Here is a 20,569-nt window from a genome sequence, read left to right as displayed (position 1 = left end):
CACGTGCCAAATGATTGAAAATCAAAGGCCGAGATAGCTCCATTCTGTATGAGCCGTTTAACGCGTTTCTCATTGATGTGTCCCATACGGCAGCGATTGCATAGATAAGTTTGATCTTTGTCACCAACCTTTAACTTTTTATTCATTACGTGCAATATTTCGGTGGTCTGATCTAAAACATAAATTCCGTTCATGGAGACTGCCTTGCCATAAATCATATCGTGTAATGAGAAAATGCAGCTATTATTCTCTATTACAAATGAAAAACCAAGTTTGTCAAGTGCAGAAACTGAAATAATGTTTTTAGAAAGACTGGGTACATAATAACAGTTATATAAAAATAACTCAAATCCGCTAGAAAGCTGGATCACGTATGTTCCCCTCGAGACGGCAGCCACTCGTGCTCCATTCCCGACACGCAGGTCCACCTCACCCTTTACGAGGGGTTCGATGTTTCGGAGGCCCAGCACATGATTGCACAAATGAGAACCACAACCAGTATCTAGTACCCAAGTTCCGTAACTTGCGTGGTTGATCTCAATCATATGAATAAAAGAAGAAGAAGAAGAAGACATACCAACAGGATTAACGCGACCTGCTTTTATGTCCTCATGGTATACAGGACATGTACGCCTCCAATGCCCAGTCTTGTGGCAATGATGGCATTCCATGTTACCGATCTTGCTCTTTGTCGCGCCTGATGAGGTGCTCGACTCACCAGACTCACTCTTACCTGATCTCGACTTCTTAAACTTCGGTTTACCTACTGCTAGGTCTGCCTGAGCTTTGCCCTTACCCTTGCCCTTGTTTGACACAACGAGAACATCCTGTTTCAGGCTCCCACTAAACTTCATGTCCTTCTCGGTCTGTACGAGAAGGGAGTGTAGTGCATGAGGACTTTTCTTCAAATCATTCATATAGTAATTGGCTCTAAAGAGCGCAAAACCATCGTGGAGTGAATGAAGCATGCGGTCAATCCCGATGTTCTCACTGATCTTGCAATCAAGTGCCTCCAGTTTCTCGACATTCTCAATCATGCTGAGAATGTGTGGGCTAACAAAGTTGGCCCTTCTGGAGTTTCGCCTCAAAGAAGCGACAGGTATGCTCATAGGTCACGATTCTCGGTGCTTTCGAGAATTCCTTAGTGAGCGTGGTGAAAATCTTGTTTGCACCTTGGGCTATGAAGCGTTTCTGCAAATTGGATTCCATTGCAAAAATGAGTACGTTTTTAATCGCACCCGCTTCCATGATGAAATCGCTATACGTGGCGATCTCGTTAGCTCCAGCCGTGGGGCCTGGGTTTGGCGGGATGGGCTCTACCAGATATTTGAGCTTCCCGTCAGCAATGGCAGCATTCCGTAATGCCGCCTCCCAGTCCGCGAAGTTTGATCCATCATTCTTCAGTCGAGTAGACTGATTCATCTGATTCATGAAGATCCGAAGCCAGGACTCACGGTCCAATGTGGCACTTGGCATTGGGTCGTCAGCACGGCCAGCCATTATGTTATTAGCAGTTTAAATGATCGTGATCTACACTAAAAAAGAAAGGAAAAACAAAACGAAATAAGCAACTCATCGTGGTGATTTAAGTCTATTTAAAATTCATTTTTAACGTGTAGACTCATTGCACTTGTATAATTGATCTCCCTCAAGAATGATACAAGTGATCCCAAGACTCAATTTCTGTAAATTGATAAGCCAACTGTTTAGCTAGTTCTACCGTTAGAACTCTTGGTCGATAGATTTCCGTAAATCCTATCTATAGTCCACCATGATCACAGGATCGTACGAGTGACCATAGTGTTGAGATAAAATAGGTCAATCAGTTCCAACTTACCCGACGTAGAAGGGGTCATATTATGCCTACCGACGAAGAAGGGATTCATTGGAGTTTGACCTATAAAGACTATTCTCAATTTTGGTTATATGAGGAAGATCCCATCAACTTAGTTTAATTCATTTTAAGTGAAAGAAAATCTAGCATTACGTGAATGAATTAACTTAGGTGATGGCTTATATAAAACATGTGATATTTGTATATCATAGAAAACTAACACGTAACCTCTATATGAGTCAGTTTTCATGCAATTATTAGGTGGTTTGGTTTTAGGCGGAATATGATGCAAATAATCGTTACAATAAAAAAAAAAAGAATGCAAAACGTAAATAAAAGTCCTAGTGTGGCCTATCCTAGTAAAAAGAACATAATACAACTTTGGAATCCACCGTTGGACCCGAGAAGCTTGTCTTGATATTCCATCTTTGTTCATGCAGCGGGAGTGAGCATCCGATCTCCATCTTTGGTCTTCTCAAAATTACAATTTAAATTTTACAAAATATAAACCTATTTACATTCTAAATTAAAAACTGTAATTACAAGGAAAAATCAAAACGGAGATGCGAGATCTCAAAATACAACCAAGACCGTGTTCCATCATTACGGTAACACGTTCTACTAAGGCCACACTAAGTTACAACCGTTTGTAAAATTAAATACGTAATTAAAAATATTCATGGCATTCAAAAGTAACGATAAATAAAAATGCATCAACTAAAATAAAATTTATTCGTGACATAATTCCGTAATTATGTTAAATTTATCCAAACCACCTTTTAACGATTAAAATTATGTGACAAAACCGCTTCTATCAACTTAATTTTAATTCAAGATAATCCGTTACTTTAAATTGCTTTAAAATAACTAAATGGTACGTGAGTGAACCGTTTCACTATCAAGTGATTGTACAACATCCGTATAATGTACATGTTATGGCCAAAAGAGGAAAAATTCTAACTAAAAAAAAATTAGCTCGGCCAAAAGAAGGAAAAACACGAAAAAAAAAAAAAATTTATTTTCCAGCGGTTTTGCCGAGAGCAAAGAGAGCAAAAAAAAATTTTCAGCGGCTCAATTTTCAGCACGGCATCCAAGAACAACAAATGAACAAAAAAAAACCAATTGCAATTTTGATATAATCCGTATTAAATTAAAACTCCAATTGATCATACTTTAACATATTGCTATGATTATCGTTTAAAATAACAATATGCAAAGAACAAATCGAAAACAAAACAGATCAGCCGTGTATATACTTGTCACGGTTTTCAATGCACGAAAAAAAAAACAGAAAACAGCCGTGTAAAAGGTTTCGGCCGCACGGTTTTCTATGCAAAAAAAAAATTATCGATTCAATTCGTTTAATGAAAATCACAATGAAAAATTTACGTGGCCTCGCTCTGATACCACTTGTAGGAAAATATCCGTAAAATTCCCTTAAATTTTAGGACTATAACGTAACTTTAACATGTGATTAAAGGTCATAAACGAAAAACAAGAGAAAAACGATAAAGAACAAGAATCAACCTCGGGTCCTTGTGCAATTCGGCCTAATGAACAGAAATCAATATAGATTTCCTCCTAATTGTTGCACCCAAGATCGTCTGAGACTATGCCACTTGTGCTAGAAATTACTCTCTAATTGCCTTGCAATATTGAGAGAGTTTTTGTGAGTTTTCGATGTGAGATCTAGGTTTCAGAGAGAATGCCTCCAAAAACCTAATTTTTGTGCAAGTGAAATTGAATTAGGTCAAAAGGAGAGAAGCCCTCTCCTTTTGTTCATTCGGCCAAACCGTGTATTAGGGGGAGAGTGGGCTTTCCACTTTCTCCTTATTTTAACTCGTGGTCCGACTCATTTTTGCTAAATGTATATGACGGGTTTTTAATTATAAATCGTCACTCGTTATCGGATAATAAAACATCGACTAGTAACATGAATTAGTCGATATATTAATACTTGTCCGATAATGACAATATAGTATAATTAATTAAATTCAATATACATTAATTAAATATAATCGTTTATATTCAATTTACGAATTAACTGCTTAATTCACCTTAGCCATTATTATTTAATCCGTATTAAACAATTATCTCAACATCGCGTTTGACTCATTATTAGTCAATAACTCCGACTAACTGCTTAGTCATATTAGGCATCAACATGACTGTATTTTCATACTGTCACATCTCTCAAACGTATCTTATAGGTGTGACTTTTAGGGACCAGTTGATCACCGCCATCAGTATGACAATAACGTCAAACTTATCTAGCAAGCCAACCGTTATTGATAAACGTGGACCAACTGATAATAATACAAAAGTATGCCCTTTGATCCTTTTAGAGATTTATATGTCATTGCACTAGCTGTGTAGGACACCAGCCCCAACAAACTCCCACTTGTCCGTACAAGTGTACGTGCAATAACGTTATCCGCACTAACTGGAGGACACCGGCTCCAACAAAAGAACGTACTCATTTTTGCAATGGAAACCAATTTTCAAAGACGCTTCATTGCCCAAGGTGCAAACAAGATTTTCACCACGCTCACTAATGAGTTCTCAAAAGCACCGAGAATCGTTACTTATGAGCATACCTGTCGCTTCTTTGATACGAAACTCCAGAAAGGCCAACCGGTTAGCCCACACATTCTTAACATGATTGAGAATGTCGAGAAATTGGAGGCACTTGATTGCAAAATCAGTGAGAGCATAGTCATTAACCGTATGCTTCATTCACTTCAAGATGGTTTTGCCCTTTTCAGGGCAAATTACTACATGAATGACATGAAGAAAAGTCCTCATGAGCTACACTCACTTCTCGTACAGACCGAGAAAGATATGAAATTGAGTGGGAGCATGAAGCAAGATGTTCTCATGATTTGCAACAAGAATAAGAGTAAGGGAAAGGCTCACAGCGACCTAACTGTAGGAAAGCCAAAGTTTAAAAAGTCAGGAAACGGTAAGAGTGGGCCTGGTGATACTAGTGGCTCACAAGGCAAGGCAAAGACCAAGGGCGGTGACATTGAGTGCCACAATTGTCACAAGACTGGACATTTGAGGAGGAACTGTCCCGTGTACCGTGAGGACATAAAAGTAGGCCGCGTCACTCCTGTTGGTATGTCATCTTATATTCATATGATTGAGATTAACCATGCAAGTTTCGGAACTTGGGTACTTGATACTGGTTGTGGTTCTCATCTGTGTAATCATTTGCAGGGCCTAAAAACATCACACCTCTCGCAAAGGGTGATGTGGACTCGCGAGTCGGGAATGGAGCTAGAGTTGCTTTGCGCTCAAAGGGAACATACGTAATCCAACTCCCAAGTGGTTTTAAGTTATATTTATATAACTGTTACTATGTACCCAGTTTGTCTAAGAACATTATTTCTGTGTCCGTACTTGATAAAGACGGCTTTTCATTTTCAATAAAGGATAATAGCTGTATTTTCTCTTTTAATGAAATGGTTTATGGCAAAGCAGTTTCCATGAATGGAATTTACATCTTATATCAAACCACAGATATATTACACGTGAATAATAAGAAATTAAAGGTTGGTGACAAAGATCAAACTTATCTATGGCATTGTCGAATGGGACACATAAATGAAAAACGTGTAAAGAAACTCGTCGAGAATGGGACTATTCCCGCATTCGATTTTTCTACATTTGGCACGTGTGAATCATGTCTTATCGGCAAAATAACTCGAATTTCCTTCAAAGGTGTTGGAATGCGCGCTAGTAACCTATTAGGACTCATACATACTGATGTATGTGGACCTATGTTAATTACCGCTAGAGATGGCTATAGATATTTTATCACTTTCACGGACGATTTGAGTAGATACGGATATGTCTACTTAATGAAGCATAAAAGTGAGTCCTTTGAAAAATTCAAGGAATACCAGAACAAGGTTGAGAACCAACTGGGAAGAAAGGTTAAAGCACTCCGTTCAGATCGGGGTGGCGAATATCTTTCAAATGAGTTTGATCAACACCTCAAAGACTGTGGAATAGTTTTACAGTTAACTCCACCTGGAACACCACAATTAAATGGTGTGTCCGAACGGAGAAATCAAATATTACTTGATATGGTTCGATCCATGATGAGTCACACGGTAGTACCCGATTCATTATGGGGTTTTGCTCTTATGTCAACTGCTCTTATACTTAACCGAAGTCCGTCTAAAACTGTCGACAAGACCCCATATGAAATGTGGAAGGGAACGGTCTCTAACTTGTCTTTTATTCGGGTTTGGGGCTGCGAGGCTTATGTCAAGTGGAGACACGAGGATAAGCTCGGCCGGCGATCGGTCAAGACATACTTTATTGGTTATCCAAAAGGAATGTTTGATCATTACTTCTATTCGCCTACCGAACATCGAGTTTTTGTTGCGGCTAGTGCAAAGTTCTTGGAGAAAGAATTTCTCGAGAACAAGTCAAGTAATATATCCTTCGAGCTATCGGAGGTTCAAGAACCAACAACCGAGGAACAGATGGAGGAAGTTGTTCCTTCAAGTTATGATATGGTTAATATTCCTCAGGAACCTAGGAGGTCGGGTAGAGTCTCTAATCCTCCAGACAGATACATTGGTATGGTCGAGGAGAATGACGTTTTGCTCCTACAGAGTAATGAACCCGCTACCTATAAAGGTGCCATGACCTGTTCCGACTCTAAGCTATGGCTTGAAGCCATGCAATCCGAGATGGACTCCATGTATGAGAATGACGTATGGGATCTTGTTGATTTACCTAACAAGGTAAAACCTCTACAGTGCAAATCGCTTTACAAAATAAAGCATTCTGTAGACGCGCAACCAGATACCTATAAAGTATGACTAGTGGCAAAAGGTTTCACTCAAGTTCACGGACTGCATTATGATGAAATTTTTGCACCTGTAGTTATGCTGCGTTCCATTCGGATAATCTTAGCGATTGCCGCTTTTTCATGACTATGAAATTTGGCAGATGGATGTGAAAACCGCCTTCTTAAACGGTTATCTTGAGGAGGAGTTATACATGGTGCAACCGGAAGGTTTCATAGATTCTGAAAATCCTAAGAAAGTGTGCAAGTTTAAGCGTTCCATTTATGGACTTAAGCAAGCTTCTCAGAGTTGGAATCATCGTTTCGACCAGGGGATAAAAGAGTATGGTTTCACTCGATCGGTCGAGGAACCATGCTTATATATCAAGTCGAGTGGGAGCAAGATTGTTTTCTTGATATTGTAAGTCGATGACATACTCTTGATTGGGAATGACATTCCTCTCTTATCTTCGGTAAAAGGATGGTTGAAGAACCATTCCAGATGAAAGATCTGGGTGAGGCACAACGCATATTGGGAATCTGTATCTATCGAGATAGATCACGACGGATGTTATCACTGAGTCAGGAGTCTTATTTGGATAAGATTTTTGAAAGGTTCAGCATGACCAACTCCAAGAAGGGGAACCTTCCAATGACGTCTGGGATGCAATTGAGCAAGTCTCAGTCACCCACGATGCCTGAAGGGGTTGAACGCATGAGTCGTGTTCCTTATGCATCAGCCATAGAATCGATCATGTATGCCATGATATGCACACGTTCGGACGTGGCATATGCATTGAGTATGACGAGTCGGTACCAACGCAATCCAGGCGAAACACACTGGATGGCTGTTAAAAACATCCTTAAGTACCTACGGAGGACTAAGAATTGGGTATTGACTTATGGAGGAGATACTAAGCTATCTTGTGATCGATTCTGCAGATGCTAGCTTCCAAACGGATCGAGATGATTCAAAATCTCAGTCCGGGTTCGTCTTTACTCTTAATGGTGCTGCGGTCAGTTGGAAGAGTTCCAAACAGGATGTTGTAGCAGATTCTACTACTGAATCAGAGTACTACGCCGCTTCGGAAGCAGCAAAGGAAGTTATATGGATGCGTCAATTCTTACAAGGACTAACCATAGTTCCTAGTTCGAATGACCCGATCACCATCTATTGTGACAATAGAGGTGCCATCTTCCAGGCCAAGGAGCCTAAGTCTAGCAACAAGTCTAGACATGTACATCGGAAGGCTCACCTAATCCGTGATTACGTGGAGTAAGAGGAGATAGTGATTGACAAGATTGCTTCGGATGCCAACATCGTGGACCCTCTCACTAAACCGTTGAATTATGATAAGCATGTAGGGCACGTTATTTCCATGGGAATTAAACGTGTTCCTGAGTTGTAGTAGTAGATTATGAATTCGATACATTATCTTTTTTATATGCTATTTATAACTTCATCGTTTTATTATAATATTTTGTTTTTCATGTGGATTGTACGACAACATTGAACGCCACAAAGTGAACTGAATTACATTATATTTGTTTTGGTCCGTAATCGCCTACATGAGCTGATAACTCTGGCTATTATTTTGTGAAGTTGATTGATGGTGGGTTCAAAGAGCCATAAGTCAAACAGTTGGTTGATCGATCACAGATGCGAGTTATAACGATACCTTGTAGGACAAAAATTGTGACAACGTAATGGAGTCCTAAATGTTTAAAAACATTCAGTGCCAGGTCGTGGATTGGACGTCTATTGTGTTCCTAGAGTCGATTCTTTTGACTATCGACTGTCTCTTGAGATTAAGGCAGTTTTTGGGTGACTTTGGTTTCTTTCTCATGGTCTGCGTAACAGAGGCTAAGCAAATTTTTTCTGGGTCATTTCATACTGTGCTTACATCTGCAGGATTCGAGTTGAAGAAAATATCCAACCTTTATCAGGTTTAGTTATTTCTCAGGGCCACTCGAGGAGTTGTAACTGAAATGCATGGCCATGCTCGAATGATGATTCGTTTATCAGTTGAGTTACTCTCTAGTCGGGAAAACCACTCTTGATATTGATCACTTGTAAAATACGACCTTTGTGAATACGGATTTTGCAAATTTCATTTATGACTAGTTTTCATAATCATAATTTCGTTATAATCCTAATAATCTTAAAGGAAGTATACCGATATTTCCCACACGTGGAACCCGCTACGGGAGGGGATGTGCACATTAATGGGACAGGATTATCACTCGGTATGATGAGCGGGGATTTGGTGGGTACGGTTGCGGTCCCCCACTGGCAGGGCTGGTCCAGTGGACAGTCGGTGACGGTGATTGGATGGAGGGGTTGTGGCTTGCGTGTGTTCTTGGTTGTGTTCGTAGTAGGTTGTTCGTTGATGTTGTGTCTTGGCTCAGTTACTGACCTTGTGTGGTTGTTTCTTGTTTGCTTCTGTTGTGTCTGTCGTGATCCCTTATGGTGAGCAGTCGGTCTTTCAGGTGATGTCTTGAAAGTTGGCTGGAGTCTTGGCGGGGATGGGTCTTTCACAAGTTACGTCAAAAGATAGTTCACCTAAGGATGTCGAGTTGTATCTTTGTATCAGTAGTTTTGGTTTAATCACTTGTAATAATTTATAAATGTTCTTTTATCGACTTTTGATAATTACTTTCCTCGGGCAACCGAGATGGTAATGCCTTTATATGCTAGGGAAGGTCTTGTTAAGGCACCTTGGTATATGGGGTGTTACACTCATGGTGATAAATCAAACAAGATCTCACATGACTATATTTTGTCTTACAAATTAAGAATTATATCAAAGATTCCTTACGACCATGAATAGTGCCAAAAAGCAAGTGTTACCTTTGGTTTGGATGAGAGGAAGTATGTTGATTAATACGTATGGTGCCCATGACAGTAGCCATGACACGCTGCCCATTAGGCAGTCCAACAGGTCGCGGTGCTATCTCGATACACTCCCCAAAAATAGATAAATCACCTGTAACATGATTAGAAGCGTCAGTATCAATTATCCAAGTACACATACCAGATAACCGTTCAGAGGAAGCAAGAGAATGAGTAGTAATAGGCGGATTAAAGCCCATACTTGCACCAGTCACGACATTAGCATGGACCATCTGTCCGCCTGACCCATTCGTTCCCTGACCCAAAACGCCTGCCTGTTTTCCACGATGAAGCTCGGCTAAGGTACGAGGTTGATTGCCCCACCAATCCGGGAACTTATTTTGCTTGATAAAACAAGAATTAAGGTCATGACCGTGTATACTACAACGAGAACAATACAATTTGCGTCGCTCTTGTTTTTCCTTTTCACGAATAGCTTTCCAATCAGCAGGAGTAGGAGACATGCCAGGTACTGCGAATGCAACAACATCATGGCTAACCGGCGGCACCGAGGCCTCCCCAAAGAGACGTTAAGCCTATAACACCGCGTGATAACCACGGTTGAGGGAAGGGAGAGGCTCAAGTTGAAACTGTTGAGTTCGAAGAGTACCATAAAGCGTGCTATCAAGACCCATGAAAAATTGGTGAAGGTGTTCATTGTCAAGACGTTTAATCGCCTGAGAAGCGATTTCACATTTACAAAGCCCACACTTACACGCGAACGGAGGTTCATGGACAGCAAGAGCGTCCCATAAGGACTTTAATTTGTCATAATAGGTAGTGACGGACATACCTTTAGTCTGTTTACAATTACCAAGTTCGGTTTTTAGAGCATGGATCGAAGTGCCGTCAACCACCGCGAACCGTTCCTCCAAGTCCTTCCACAATATGGCGGCATCTTCAACATACGGGACACTTTCAAGAAGAGACAGAGCAATTGTATTCTGAATCCACTGTACGAGGGTACAATGAATGACTTCCCATTGGCCGAGCAGCAATTCGTCTGTGGGTTTAGAGATAGTACCGTCACAAAATCCGAATTTGCGACGAGATTTCAGCGACATACGCATAGAACGACACCAATCTTCATAATTATTGCTTGTTAATTGAACCTGCGAGATTTTGATTCCAAATATATCATGAGACCCGAGAAAAAACGGAGAAAGAGGATCGATTTTGTTTAATTTGTCTGAAGTATCGGTAAAGAGCCTGGATGTATCAACGTCGTCTCCTGCCATGTCGTGTGGAAGAAGACGGCGAGTTAGGGTTTAGGATATTTTTTTTTTTAGGCTTTGTTTAAACCTTGCTCTGATACCATGTTGAGAGAATGGTAAGCGAAAGTCTGATCTTCTCATTAGAATAAGCCAAGTATATATAGTACAAGTGTTCGGGATATTCCCGTATCAATATAAGGCATATTCCTAATATGAGTACGATACTATTGCTAAATACAATATTACCAATATTACGTCTAATAACGTGCCAGTGAAATGCTGAAAGGAGAAAAAGCAGGGATGCTGAAACTACCTACAGACAAAGTTCTTGTACAAGGTCCGGTGTTCCTCCTTCCTTATGTTGAACTCTATGCTAAGGTATTGTGATTGTCAGAAATTCTCACGTGCACTATGTTGCTTGGACACTACTTCTCAGGCACTGTTGTTATACCTTTGACATTCATGTATACGAGTACGGACACTAGACAGTTGTCGCAATGGAAACTCATACCCGAGTTTGAACAACATAGCATTATTAGCATATGTAATAACCCTAATATCTACCAAATTTAAGTCGATGTTCGATGTGATAGGACAAAGAAGCCATCTTCAGAGATTATGCAGATTCCCACAAGAAGCTGTCAGAGTTGGGGTATGAACCACCTAACTCCCACCCGATGATTATAAACAAGCAAAGTAAGATAGTGAAGTCTGGAAATACCAAAAAAAAGGCTGAACATATAGTACTGCCAAATTGCGCAAATAATGAACCCGAAGGCTTGATCTTTATTCCATTATCTTGTTATTTTTCCCATAAAAGTTCTTTAATCGCTAAAGCAGTAGAGTTATTAAGAAACCGAAATGAAAATAAAGACAAATATAGTCACATTAATTCTGATGATATGGTGCGCCTCTGTTTTTTCTTTAGACCGATCTTCGACTTGCCTTTATCGCAACACAAACAACAGCGTTGGCTGTTTGTTCCTTGTAAACAGGCTGGAGAACAAAGGACCGAAATCCTTTCAAATTCATGCCAAAGAACTCAACTCAAATGACGAAATCCATTCACATCCAAGCAATTACAGATAATTCTTAGCCGATGATAATGAACCATAGACAAACTGCTATAGCCTAATTCAAATTGTCTACTGATAGCGCATACAAAACCCAAAGTCTGGCTTATGAATAATCTGAAACCCAGCGCTAAAGAAACACACCATGGACCGACAAAGGATTAAAGCTCAAGGCAAGGGAAGTAACTTGTTCACCAAAAGTAAGGCCAGAAAAAAAAACTGGTGCATCTATGAATCTCTTGCAGGACCTTTCTTAGCTGCCTCAGCTGCTGCCTTCTCCGCTTCAATCTCAGCAACAATGACATCGATATCAGCCTCCTCCAACTGACGCAAACCTTCCTTTGTCATCACTGCAACTTCCAAGTTCTTACCCCCGCTTTCAACAACCTTGAAAAAATTTGCATAAAACAGTTACCAGAGTTAATATCCAAAAATAAGTAGGAAGGACAATTCCACCAGCATTATTTTGTATACACCAATAGGGATAACATTTTCACCCGAATGTGATTAACATCCACCTATGATGACCTATCCGATCAAAACACATGGATGAGAAGCCATATTAAACAGGTGAAAAGCGGGTGACAGCTGAAACGCCTGACGGATGGCTGACAAGCTGAATGAAACTCTATCCAAACCGATGCATCAGACATATCTAACATCAAAGGATAGGTCATGCCAGAATGATCATCTAAAAACCAGTTTACGGTAGTCTAGTGTGAGATAGTTGTATGCACAACCAAGTCATGAAACTTATTACAAACGAGAGATATATATATAGCAAGAGATGGGACTGTTTTCATACAAGTATACAACGGTTCAACTTAGCTTTATCTGTCAAAAAAAGTATACACCAACTTGAGTATGATAGCTTGCGAAGGAGTGCAACAGCTAACAGGTATTAATTTTGTCTCGTGAGATTCATGACTAAGTCATCCAAATCTCTTAAATGACTCAAGGTAGCTATCTCCAGTTAACATCTTGACCGACCAATTAAGTTCTAAACAACACAGAAGATCAAGTGCACAAATGTTGGTTATCGGTAAATCTAATTTCGGTGAACCTAAATTAAAAGATATTCTCATATTCATTAAATATGCTGGTCAAACAAACAACAAAATGTACTTGAGCTTAAACTCGTACTAAAGAATTAGGATTTGCCTCACCAAAAATTCAGTTTTCTATCCTACTGAACTGTTAACTCAGATGGATGGGAGATTTCCACAAAGTACTCGAATACACAATTTAGAACGCTGCCCTTAAGATGGAAAATACATGTAAGACAAATCATCCAAGTTCCCAACAGAACCAAGGCCTAATACATTATCTCGAATTGGCAATTTGGCATTCATAATAAGACAAACAAGTTTCATAACATAAAATACTCCAAACTGACTTACTTCAAGTAATGCACGAATTGCCAGCTTGACAGTTTCTTGCCCTGAAGTTTCTTTGTAGTTCTTTTCCAAAAATTCTCTAATTGAATTAGAGTTTCTCCCTGTTGCGTTAGCTTTCCAGGCTGAAAATGTGCCAGATGGATCTGTCTGGTATAGAGCCGGCACATTGAGGTACGGGTCAAAGCCCACAATCAAAGTTGAAAGACCAAATGGTCTAACACCACCACTTTGTGTGTACTTCTGCTGAAGGCCAGCAATGTAACGAGTAATATACTCAACGGTCACTGGATCTTCCAAGGTAAGCCTGTGGCTCTGACATTCAACACGTGCCTTGTTTATAAGGACACGGGCGTCGGCTTTGAGCCCGGCACAGGCCAACGCAATATGGTTATCAAGGTTTACAATTTTCTTTACCGACCTGAAAAACAAAATACATAGTGCTTAGTTTGGATACAACAATAGAAGGGAAAAAGGAAGAAGGGGTTGGAGGGAGAATGAAACATGATGTTTTCCTTCAGATCTATTTTCAAGTCAAAAGAGCAATAATGTTCCCGTAGGAAGGAAAATGGATCCTTTATCCCTCTATTTCCCTCAAACCTACTTGCTACCCAAACAAGATTACTCTCATCCCTCTTGCTCTCCTAGCTCTCCATCGATTATGTCTTCCTTAACTGCAAAGGACACGTGACATACCCTCTCTTCCAAGAAAGGAAAATAAACAAATGAAGCGGAACTGATGCCTGGCAATTGCAAGTTGCAAATAACACATGCAGGACATACGAGGACTGATCCAAACAAAATTCAAAAGAATCCATATAAACCTAAACAAGCGGATTGAGCATAGTTTACGAAATTACAAAATCTCTCAATTTAAATGCAGCTATGAAAACTAAACCTTGGAAACCCTTGACCTGTCTACTAGTCCCTCCGTTCATGATAAAGATGTTTAAGTCAATCACCCTTTCTTTCATACTCAGCATAAGAAAGGTATTCATCTTAATCATCGGAACAAACGAAAGATATATGGCTTCCTAATTTCACGGAAGACAATGCCAACACATTTCTTGGTTATATTTCCAAATTTCCTTATGCTGATGGCTAAAATCATATGTTTACAAACAAAGGGAGTATAACGGTTTACTCGATCACAACACGGAAACAAGAAGGCAAAGCACAACACCACATCCCGACATTTCACACAACTAATCAACTCTAATTCAACCACCAGAGCATAGAGGTCAGTCATCACCCCATTACTTTCCTCCAATTTATCACTTGCTGCAATCGAATACTCGAGACTGGACGACAAAGTTATACTTCTGTTTATATTAGAACCATTTTCCACTCAACATAAACTATAAGGTAAACCTAATAACCTTTCTAAACTTAGAACCGAAATTGTTCAAGTTATTCGACCCCAAATACTTTCAGGCTAACACTTTGTTCGTAAACTATCAAACTAATCAACTTACTTGCTTAACTATGAACTCCAATAAACAAACACACCCACAAAATTATCACTTTCAACCAAAAACAGTAAAACCCTAGAAAATCGATCTTCCGCATAATACATCATCAAATAAAATTCGATCAAACAACAAAACCCTCGAGAAAATCAAAAACAGCACAATCAAACAGCATAAAACCCTAGAAATCGAACTTACTCACAACTAAATCATCAAATAAAATGCGATCAAACAACAAAACCCTAGAAATCCGAATACAGCACAATCAATCAACAATGTAAAACTCTAGAAATCGAAATTACGCACAACTAAATCACAAGTAAAATGAGATCAGCAACGAAACCTAGATAATCGAAAACAGTGCAATTAAACAGCAACAACAACATAAAACCCTAAAAAATCGAACTTACGCACAACTAAATCATCAAACAACCAGCAATCAAGCAACAAAACCCCAAAAAACAAATCAAGAAACCATCAGATCTAACACCAGAAAACCAAATCACAACAAAACCCTAGAAAATTAAAAAAATCAATAAAAATCAACAAACCTAGAATCCTGAAGTTTAGCAGTAGATTTCTTCTCAACGCCAAGAACAACTACATCGGTACCGCGAACGCCGACGGCGGCATTACCTTTACGAACGGCTTCAAGAGCGTATTCGACTTGAAAGAGGTGACCGTCAGGTGAGAAGACAGTGATTGCTCTATCGTATCGCGCCATTGTTGTTGATTTCTTAAGCTTCTAGGTTTCCTCTCTCTTGTTTGGATCAAAGTTAAGTTAATTGGGGATTTTTGAGAGGAAGAGGGAGAGAGGGGGAGAAAGAGATATATATATGAACAATACGGAGTATTTCACAAATTCTCATTAGCCGGGCGTATATCACCCACTTTCAAGTCCGACAAGCAATAAGTTGTATTGTGGAGCCCAAAAATATTATCATTTTAAGCATATTTAACCCGTCTTTTATTTTAGACGTATATTTTTATCTATAGTGAGATTAATGTTACTCTCTCCAATTCTCTATATGGAATTATTTTTATTCCCCTTTCTATTTTTATTAACTTGTACTCTTATTTTATTCATCCCTCTCTCCTATCACCAAACCCCACCCAACTCTTTTATTCTTATTTTATTCCTTACTTTAATATTTGTGGCCCATAATTCATTATTTAACTCTAAATTATTCATCCATCTCTCCTATCACCAAACCCCACACACTTCTTTTACTTTTATTTTATTCCTAATTACTATTATCCCTCTCCAATCCTCCAGTCTCACATATGTCCTTTATCAATATAATACTCTCATCCTTAATTCTTGTACAGAGAAAAAAAAACAAATTGGAAGGAGTATAATTTAAAAGTGTCGTGTTCAATTTACTCCAACTGGGGCAACAAGACATTGAGCCTTTATGCACTTTGTTTATTTTTGTCTTTCTTTTACCACATGGTCACTTAACTTTTAGAGGTTTTAAGTATTTTAAAAGATGGTCTCAAAGAATCGTCTTTCTAGGATTTCTGTAACGCCCGCACATATCAAGGTGCATGACCTAGACCACACTAGTATGGGAGATTGCTACCATCTCAGTTTCTCGAGGCCAGTATATCAAAGTTACCATTCCAAAAAAACAAGTATTAAGGTAAAACGAATTAATGCTTACATGTTCCAAAACCAATTCCAAAAACAATGTTCACTAGTACTCAGACAATTGAAACTATAAAGATAAATCTCATGACAGCGGAAGCTAGACTCGAGTGATGACTCCCCATCTCGTCCCCAAAGCTAATAATCATCATCACCTGTCACAATCTGCTCACCATCCCCGAATGGATAACCACAGATTTTACAAAACAACAACGGGGTCAGTTTACTGCATAATCAAAATAAGACAAGTACGATAAGATAAACAGCTGATCATCATCCATCTCGAACTCCCAATCACAACATGTAACTGACTGCACACTAAAGTGTGTAGCCATGCCAGTGGGGGACCGCACCCGTACCCACCTAATCCCCCGCTCATCAACGAGCGATAACCCTGTCCATTAATGTGAACATCCCCTCCTTTGGCGGGTTCCATAGAGGGCGAAACTATGGCGTGAAACCACTCCCACAAGTGACTCCACTCAGCCGAGGACGCACCTCGCGAACATCACCAACAACCATCACAACACCACCACCAAACTCCAATCCAACAACAGCAGATAATCATGATATCAATCGTACAAACAATTACAACACAATCTTAAATTAATTAAACAGTAAACCGAGTAGGGAAACCCTACCTTTGCGCAATCCAAGCACACACAAGCAATCAATAGCAATTCCCCATGACACCATCATCTACACACAATAATTACATAATTCCAATTACCACATGCCACAACCCCTTTCCCCCAAATCACAAATTAGGGCAAAACCCTAAAAGACAAATTAATGAAATGTATGAAATCAGAGGCTTACCGACACCATCGACGCAAGGAAAGATGAACTAGACTCATGAATGATCCACCCAAATGAGAGAGAGATTTGGAGAGGATTAAAGTTACGTTGTACTGCTTAGGTTTTGTTAAAATGATTAGAAACAGTAAATCGCGTCTTAAATAACTCTAATCCTTTCTAAATCAAACCGTGAAATTAATACCCGTCAGACCGGATACTTGGTCGAGTATAGAGTATACTCGGCCGAGTATTCCTGGGCAGTAAACTGTCCAGAAACACACGACACACTTACTCAGCCGATTAAGTCATATTCGGCCGAGTAACAGACTTAGAAAACCGTGGTATTACACACCGGTTACGAGAGAAGGAAGGAAAAGGGAAGATAACATAGTAGCCATACTAATAAGCAATCGCAAACTAAACTTAAGATAGAAATAACTCCACCATATCACGGAGGTTTGTCCTAATGGCCATGATGTGAAAAATAAGTGACCAAGTCCAACCACATGATTAAAGGCTGAAAGTCAGAGCCAAATGTATCAGATGTTTAAACTAACTAAACTAATATTGGGTTCATGGGTTATGAGATGTGCAGCAGGTGCTAAGGGTTTTGATCAAACGGAATTTGAGAGCAAATTCTTTAAAGAAAGGCGGTGTGCAACAGGAGTAATCAATTGACTATAAGTTTAATGATCATAGTAAGCATTACAAGTATTCAAGCTCTTGGTTGCACCGAAGTAACAAATGCGTACTCGAAAGAGTATTTTGACAGCAGGTCAAAATAGGAGAGCCTGTTATTGGCATCATATCTTAAGCTAAACTCAATAATATTTGGTGATATTTATATGGTTGGAAAGCTTGGAATGTTAGCTAAAACTAAGTGATGGAATTATGCTTATAGCTTATGTGTAGCTCGACTTATGGTTGCTGCAAGCAGACCCTGCAGAAGAATGCTATGACACACATTTTTGACCTGAACTTACTAATGGTTTAATAACTCAAGATCCAAGCCATGTTCTTGCGTGTTTCCAGTTGGAGATGATAGCCAACTCATCTAACTTCAATTTGGTATATGGGTCACCTCGTGGTTCATCTTGAGTCAAGAGTTATGCCATCTGAAAACTACCACATGCGTGATGAAATGTACAGCACAAGTTCAGCCTGGCCTGTCAGTACTAAAATGATCATACCTCTCAAACCAGACAACATATAGGGGTAATTTTTTTTGGAGGTGGTACCTAACTCAAGTAACTTTCATTTGGTACCTATAGGGCATTTTCAATCATCATGAGGAGCAAGTTATGATATCTGCAACCATTGCATAGCAACAGGTTATCGATGTTATAATATCTTTGTTTTCAGCTGGAACGAAGAAATCGCCATATAATAAAGAGGGCTGGTCTAGGGTTGGTTATCCACCTGGTTTTGTCATAAAAATCCCCAAATATTACATACCCTAACATATTTAATCCTCAATTAGTTGTGATAGCATACGAGATCAGTTTCGCATATTTAGCGTTGATTCAACAAGCCCCAAATGAAAAGATTATCCGCATAAGAAATTGCACATATAGCATTGATTAAACATCCCCTTACCAAAAGATCAAATCTAATTCTAATAATCTAATAATTACCCACACAAATTTGTAAATAAACTACCTGATTCTTACCACATTAGCAGGTAGAAATCAAATTTAACATCTAAACTTATAGAACAAAAAAAATTCTTGAAAATTAAAAGCCCTGACAATCAGGTTGAACTCCAAAAAAAATCAGCTACCGCACTCGAAAAAAAATCAGCTACCCCGTAGTTATAAAAACCCCAACGTCAATGACGTTAATGAAGAAAAACGTGAGGTCATAATCAATAAAGAAGAGTATGTATAAGTATGCGGTAGAATAGAAAAGCAAAAACCTAGATTATAAAACTTACCTGAAGATCCCAAATCAATAGTTGAGGGAATTAGAGAAATAGATGGCGAGTCGGCAGTGAGTCATCAGTGGGTCGGCGTTGGGGCGGTGGTGGGGTGTAGTGTCGATTGAATGAGGGAATGGAGGAAAGGAGTGTTTATTTTTTTCGAAGGAATGAATAGGGAAAGGGATGTGTTGACTTAATATGGGAATGGGTATTTGCATCGGCTTCAGGTACAATTGATGCAAAAACGTAATATCAAATAAGTCGGTTTAGTAACATAACTGATGTATTTGACCAAATACATCGGTTTTGCTGAAAACCGACGCATTATATACGTCAGTATCTTCCAAGAACCGACGCAAAAAGCTTGACTATAGGGCAAAAATGGATTCCCGCCAAAACTAAGTACTTTTTGCGTCAGTTTTTGTAGAACCGACGTAAATTGCCTGACGCAATAGGTATTTTTTATACTAGTGTCATGAGTCATGACTCAACCCTCACTAACCCTAACCTAACCCGCCTCCCTCATCCTCACTTTCATCATTCAGGCTCTTATTTTCCGCTTCCCTCATCCACACTCTAATTCCCTCATCTCATCTACAATCTCATTCCCTCATCCATACTCTCATTTTCCGCCTTATTGACTCGAATAATATCCCACTAATTCCCTCCCTCTCAATCAGTTTCCTTCTATACAAATCTGTGACAAAGATTCGATTACATGCATGTGTTACAACAGAAATCACAAAACGGCGTCCTCAAATAGATAAAGATGAAGTTCAAAAATATGATGGTGAAGAATTGAAGTGTGAAAAAAATGGAGATCCAGACGAATAAGCTACACATACTTACTTAAACCCTCTTTTTAGAGACACGCAATTTCTTATCAATAAATTTAATCATTTTCGGTGTAATTTACAAAAAACTCCAACATAAAAATTATAATTCCGACATAATAAGCAGGGTCCTATTTTTTTCAACTTTTTAAAATTAGTATGATTTTTTAAGTAATATATGGCGTTTTTAGTGGACAAAATCGTAGATCTATGATATACACATTTTAGTGTTAATTTAAATTCTTTGCGACTTTTTTTTACTTATTTATGGCATTTTTAATGGATAAATACATAGATCTAAGCTTTTAACATTATATATTAATGTTAATTTAATCTTAATTTGGGACTTTTTTTTAGTTTTGTGGCGATTTTAATGCTCTGAAATGGTATTTCAAGTGGAGAAAACCACAGATCTATGTATTTGTAGTTTTTTTTTTTTAGGAAAATATAAGCTTCTCATTAATAGTAATTAAACCAGTCCCTTACAACATTTTGTAGGTGTAATCACCATGATCACCCTACTTATTACATAACATAACCAACCATTGAGTTATACTTCTATTGCTGCTTATAATGTTATTACTTCGAATTCTCATACTCACTTCATTACGTATGAAACCAGCTAAAATCTCAGGCCTGATAATCATCTGCTCCAGCCTACTTGTGTTTCTGCACCACCATATTTGAGACA

General features: G+C 38.9%; 2 protein-coding genes across 2 annotated transcripts; both read right to left on the bottom strand.

Annotated features, from left to right (window-relative positions):
- Positions 1-10,067: 10,067 nt before the first annotated feature.
- LOC141629665 (uncharacterized) lies at positions 10,068-10,769 on the bottom strand. Its single transcript, XM_074442635.1, has one exon. It carries the CDS (start codon positions 10,767-10,769, stop codon positions 10,068-10,070), a length of 702 nt encoding a protein of 233 aa, XP_074298736.1.
- Positions 10,770-11,787: 1,018 nt separating this feature from the next.
- Positions 11,788-15,545, bottom strand: LOC141633606 (proteasome subunit alpha type-7-like). Its single transcript, XM_074446045.1, has 3 exons — positions 15,233-15,545; positions 13,219-13,633; positions 11,788-12,205 (listed from the first exon to the last, which is right to left on the bottom strand). Exons 1-3 carry the CDS (start codon positions 15,403-15,405, stop codon positions 12,047-12,049), a joined length of 747 nt encoding a protein of 248 aa, XP_074302146.1. The 5' UTR covers positions 15,406-15,545; the 3' UTR covers positions 11,788-12,046.
- Positions 15,546-20,569: the final 5,024 nt, after the last annotated feature.

This window comes from Silene latifolia, chromosome Y (assembly GCF_048544455.1).
Source record: "Silene latifolia isolate original U9 population chromosome Y, ASM4854445v1, whole genome shotgun sequence".
Taxonomy (NCBI): Eukaryota; Viridiplantae; Streptophyta; class Magnoliopsida; order Caryophyllales; family Caryophyllaceae; genus Silene; species Silene latifolia.
This window is presented reverse-complemented; position numbering and strand designations above follow the sequence as displayed.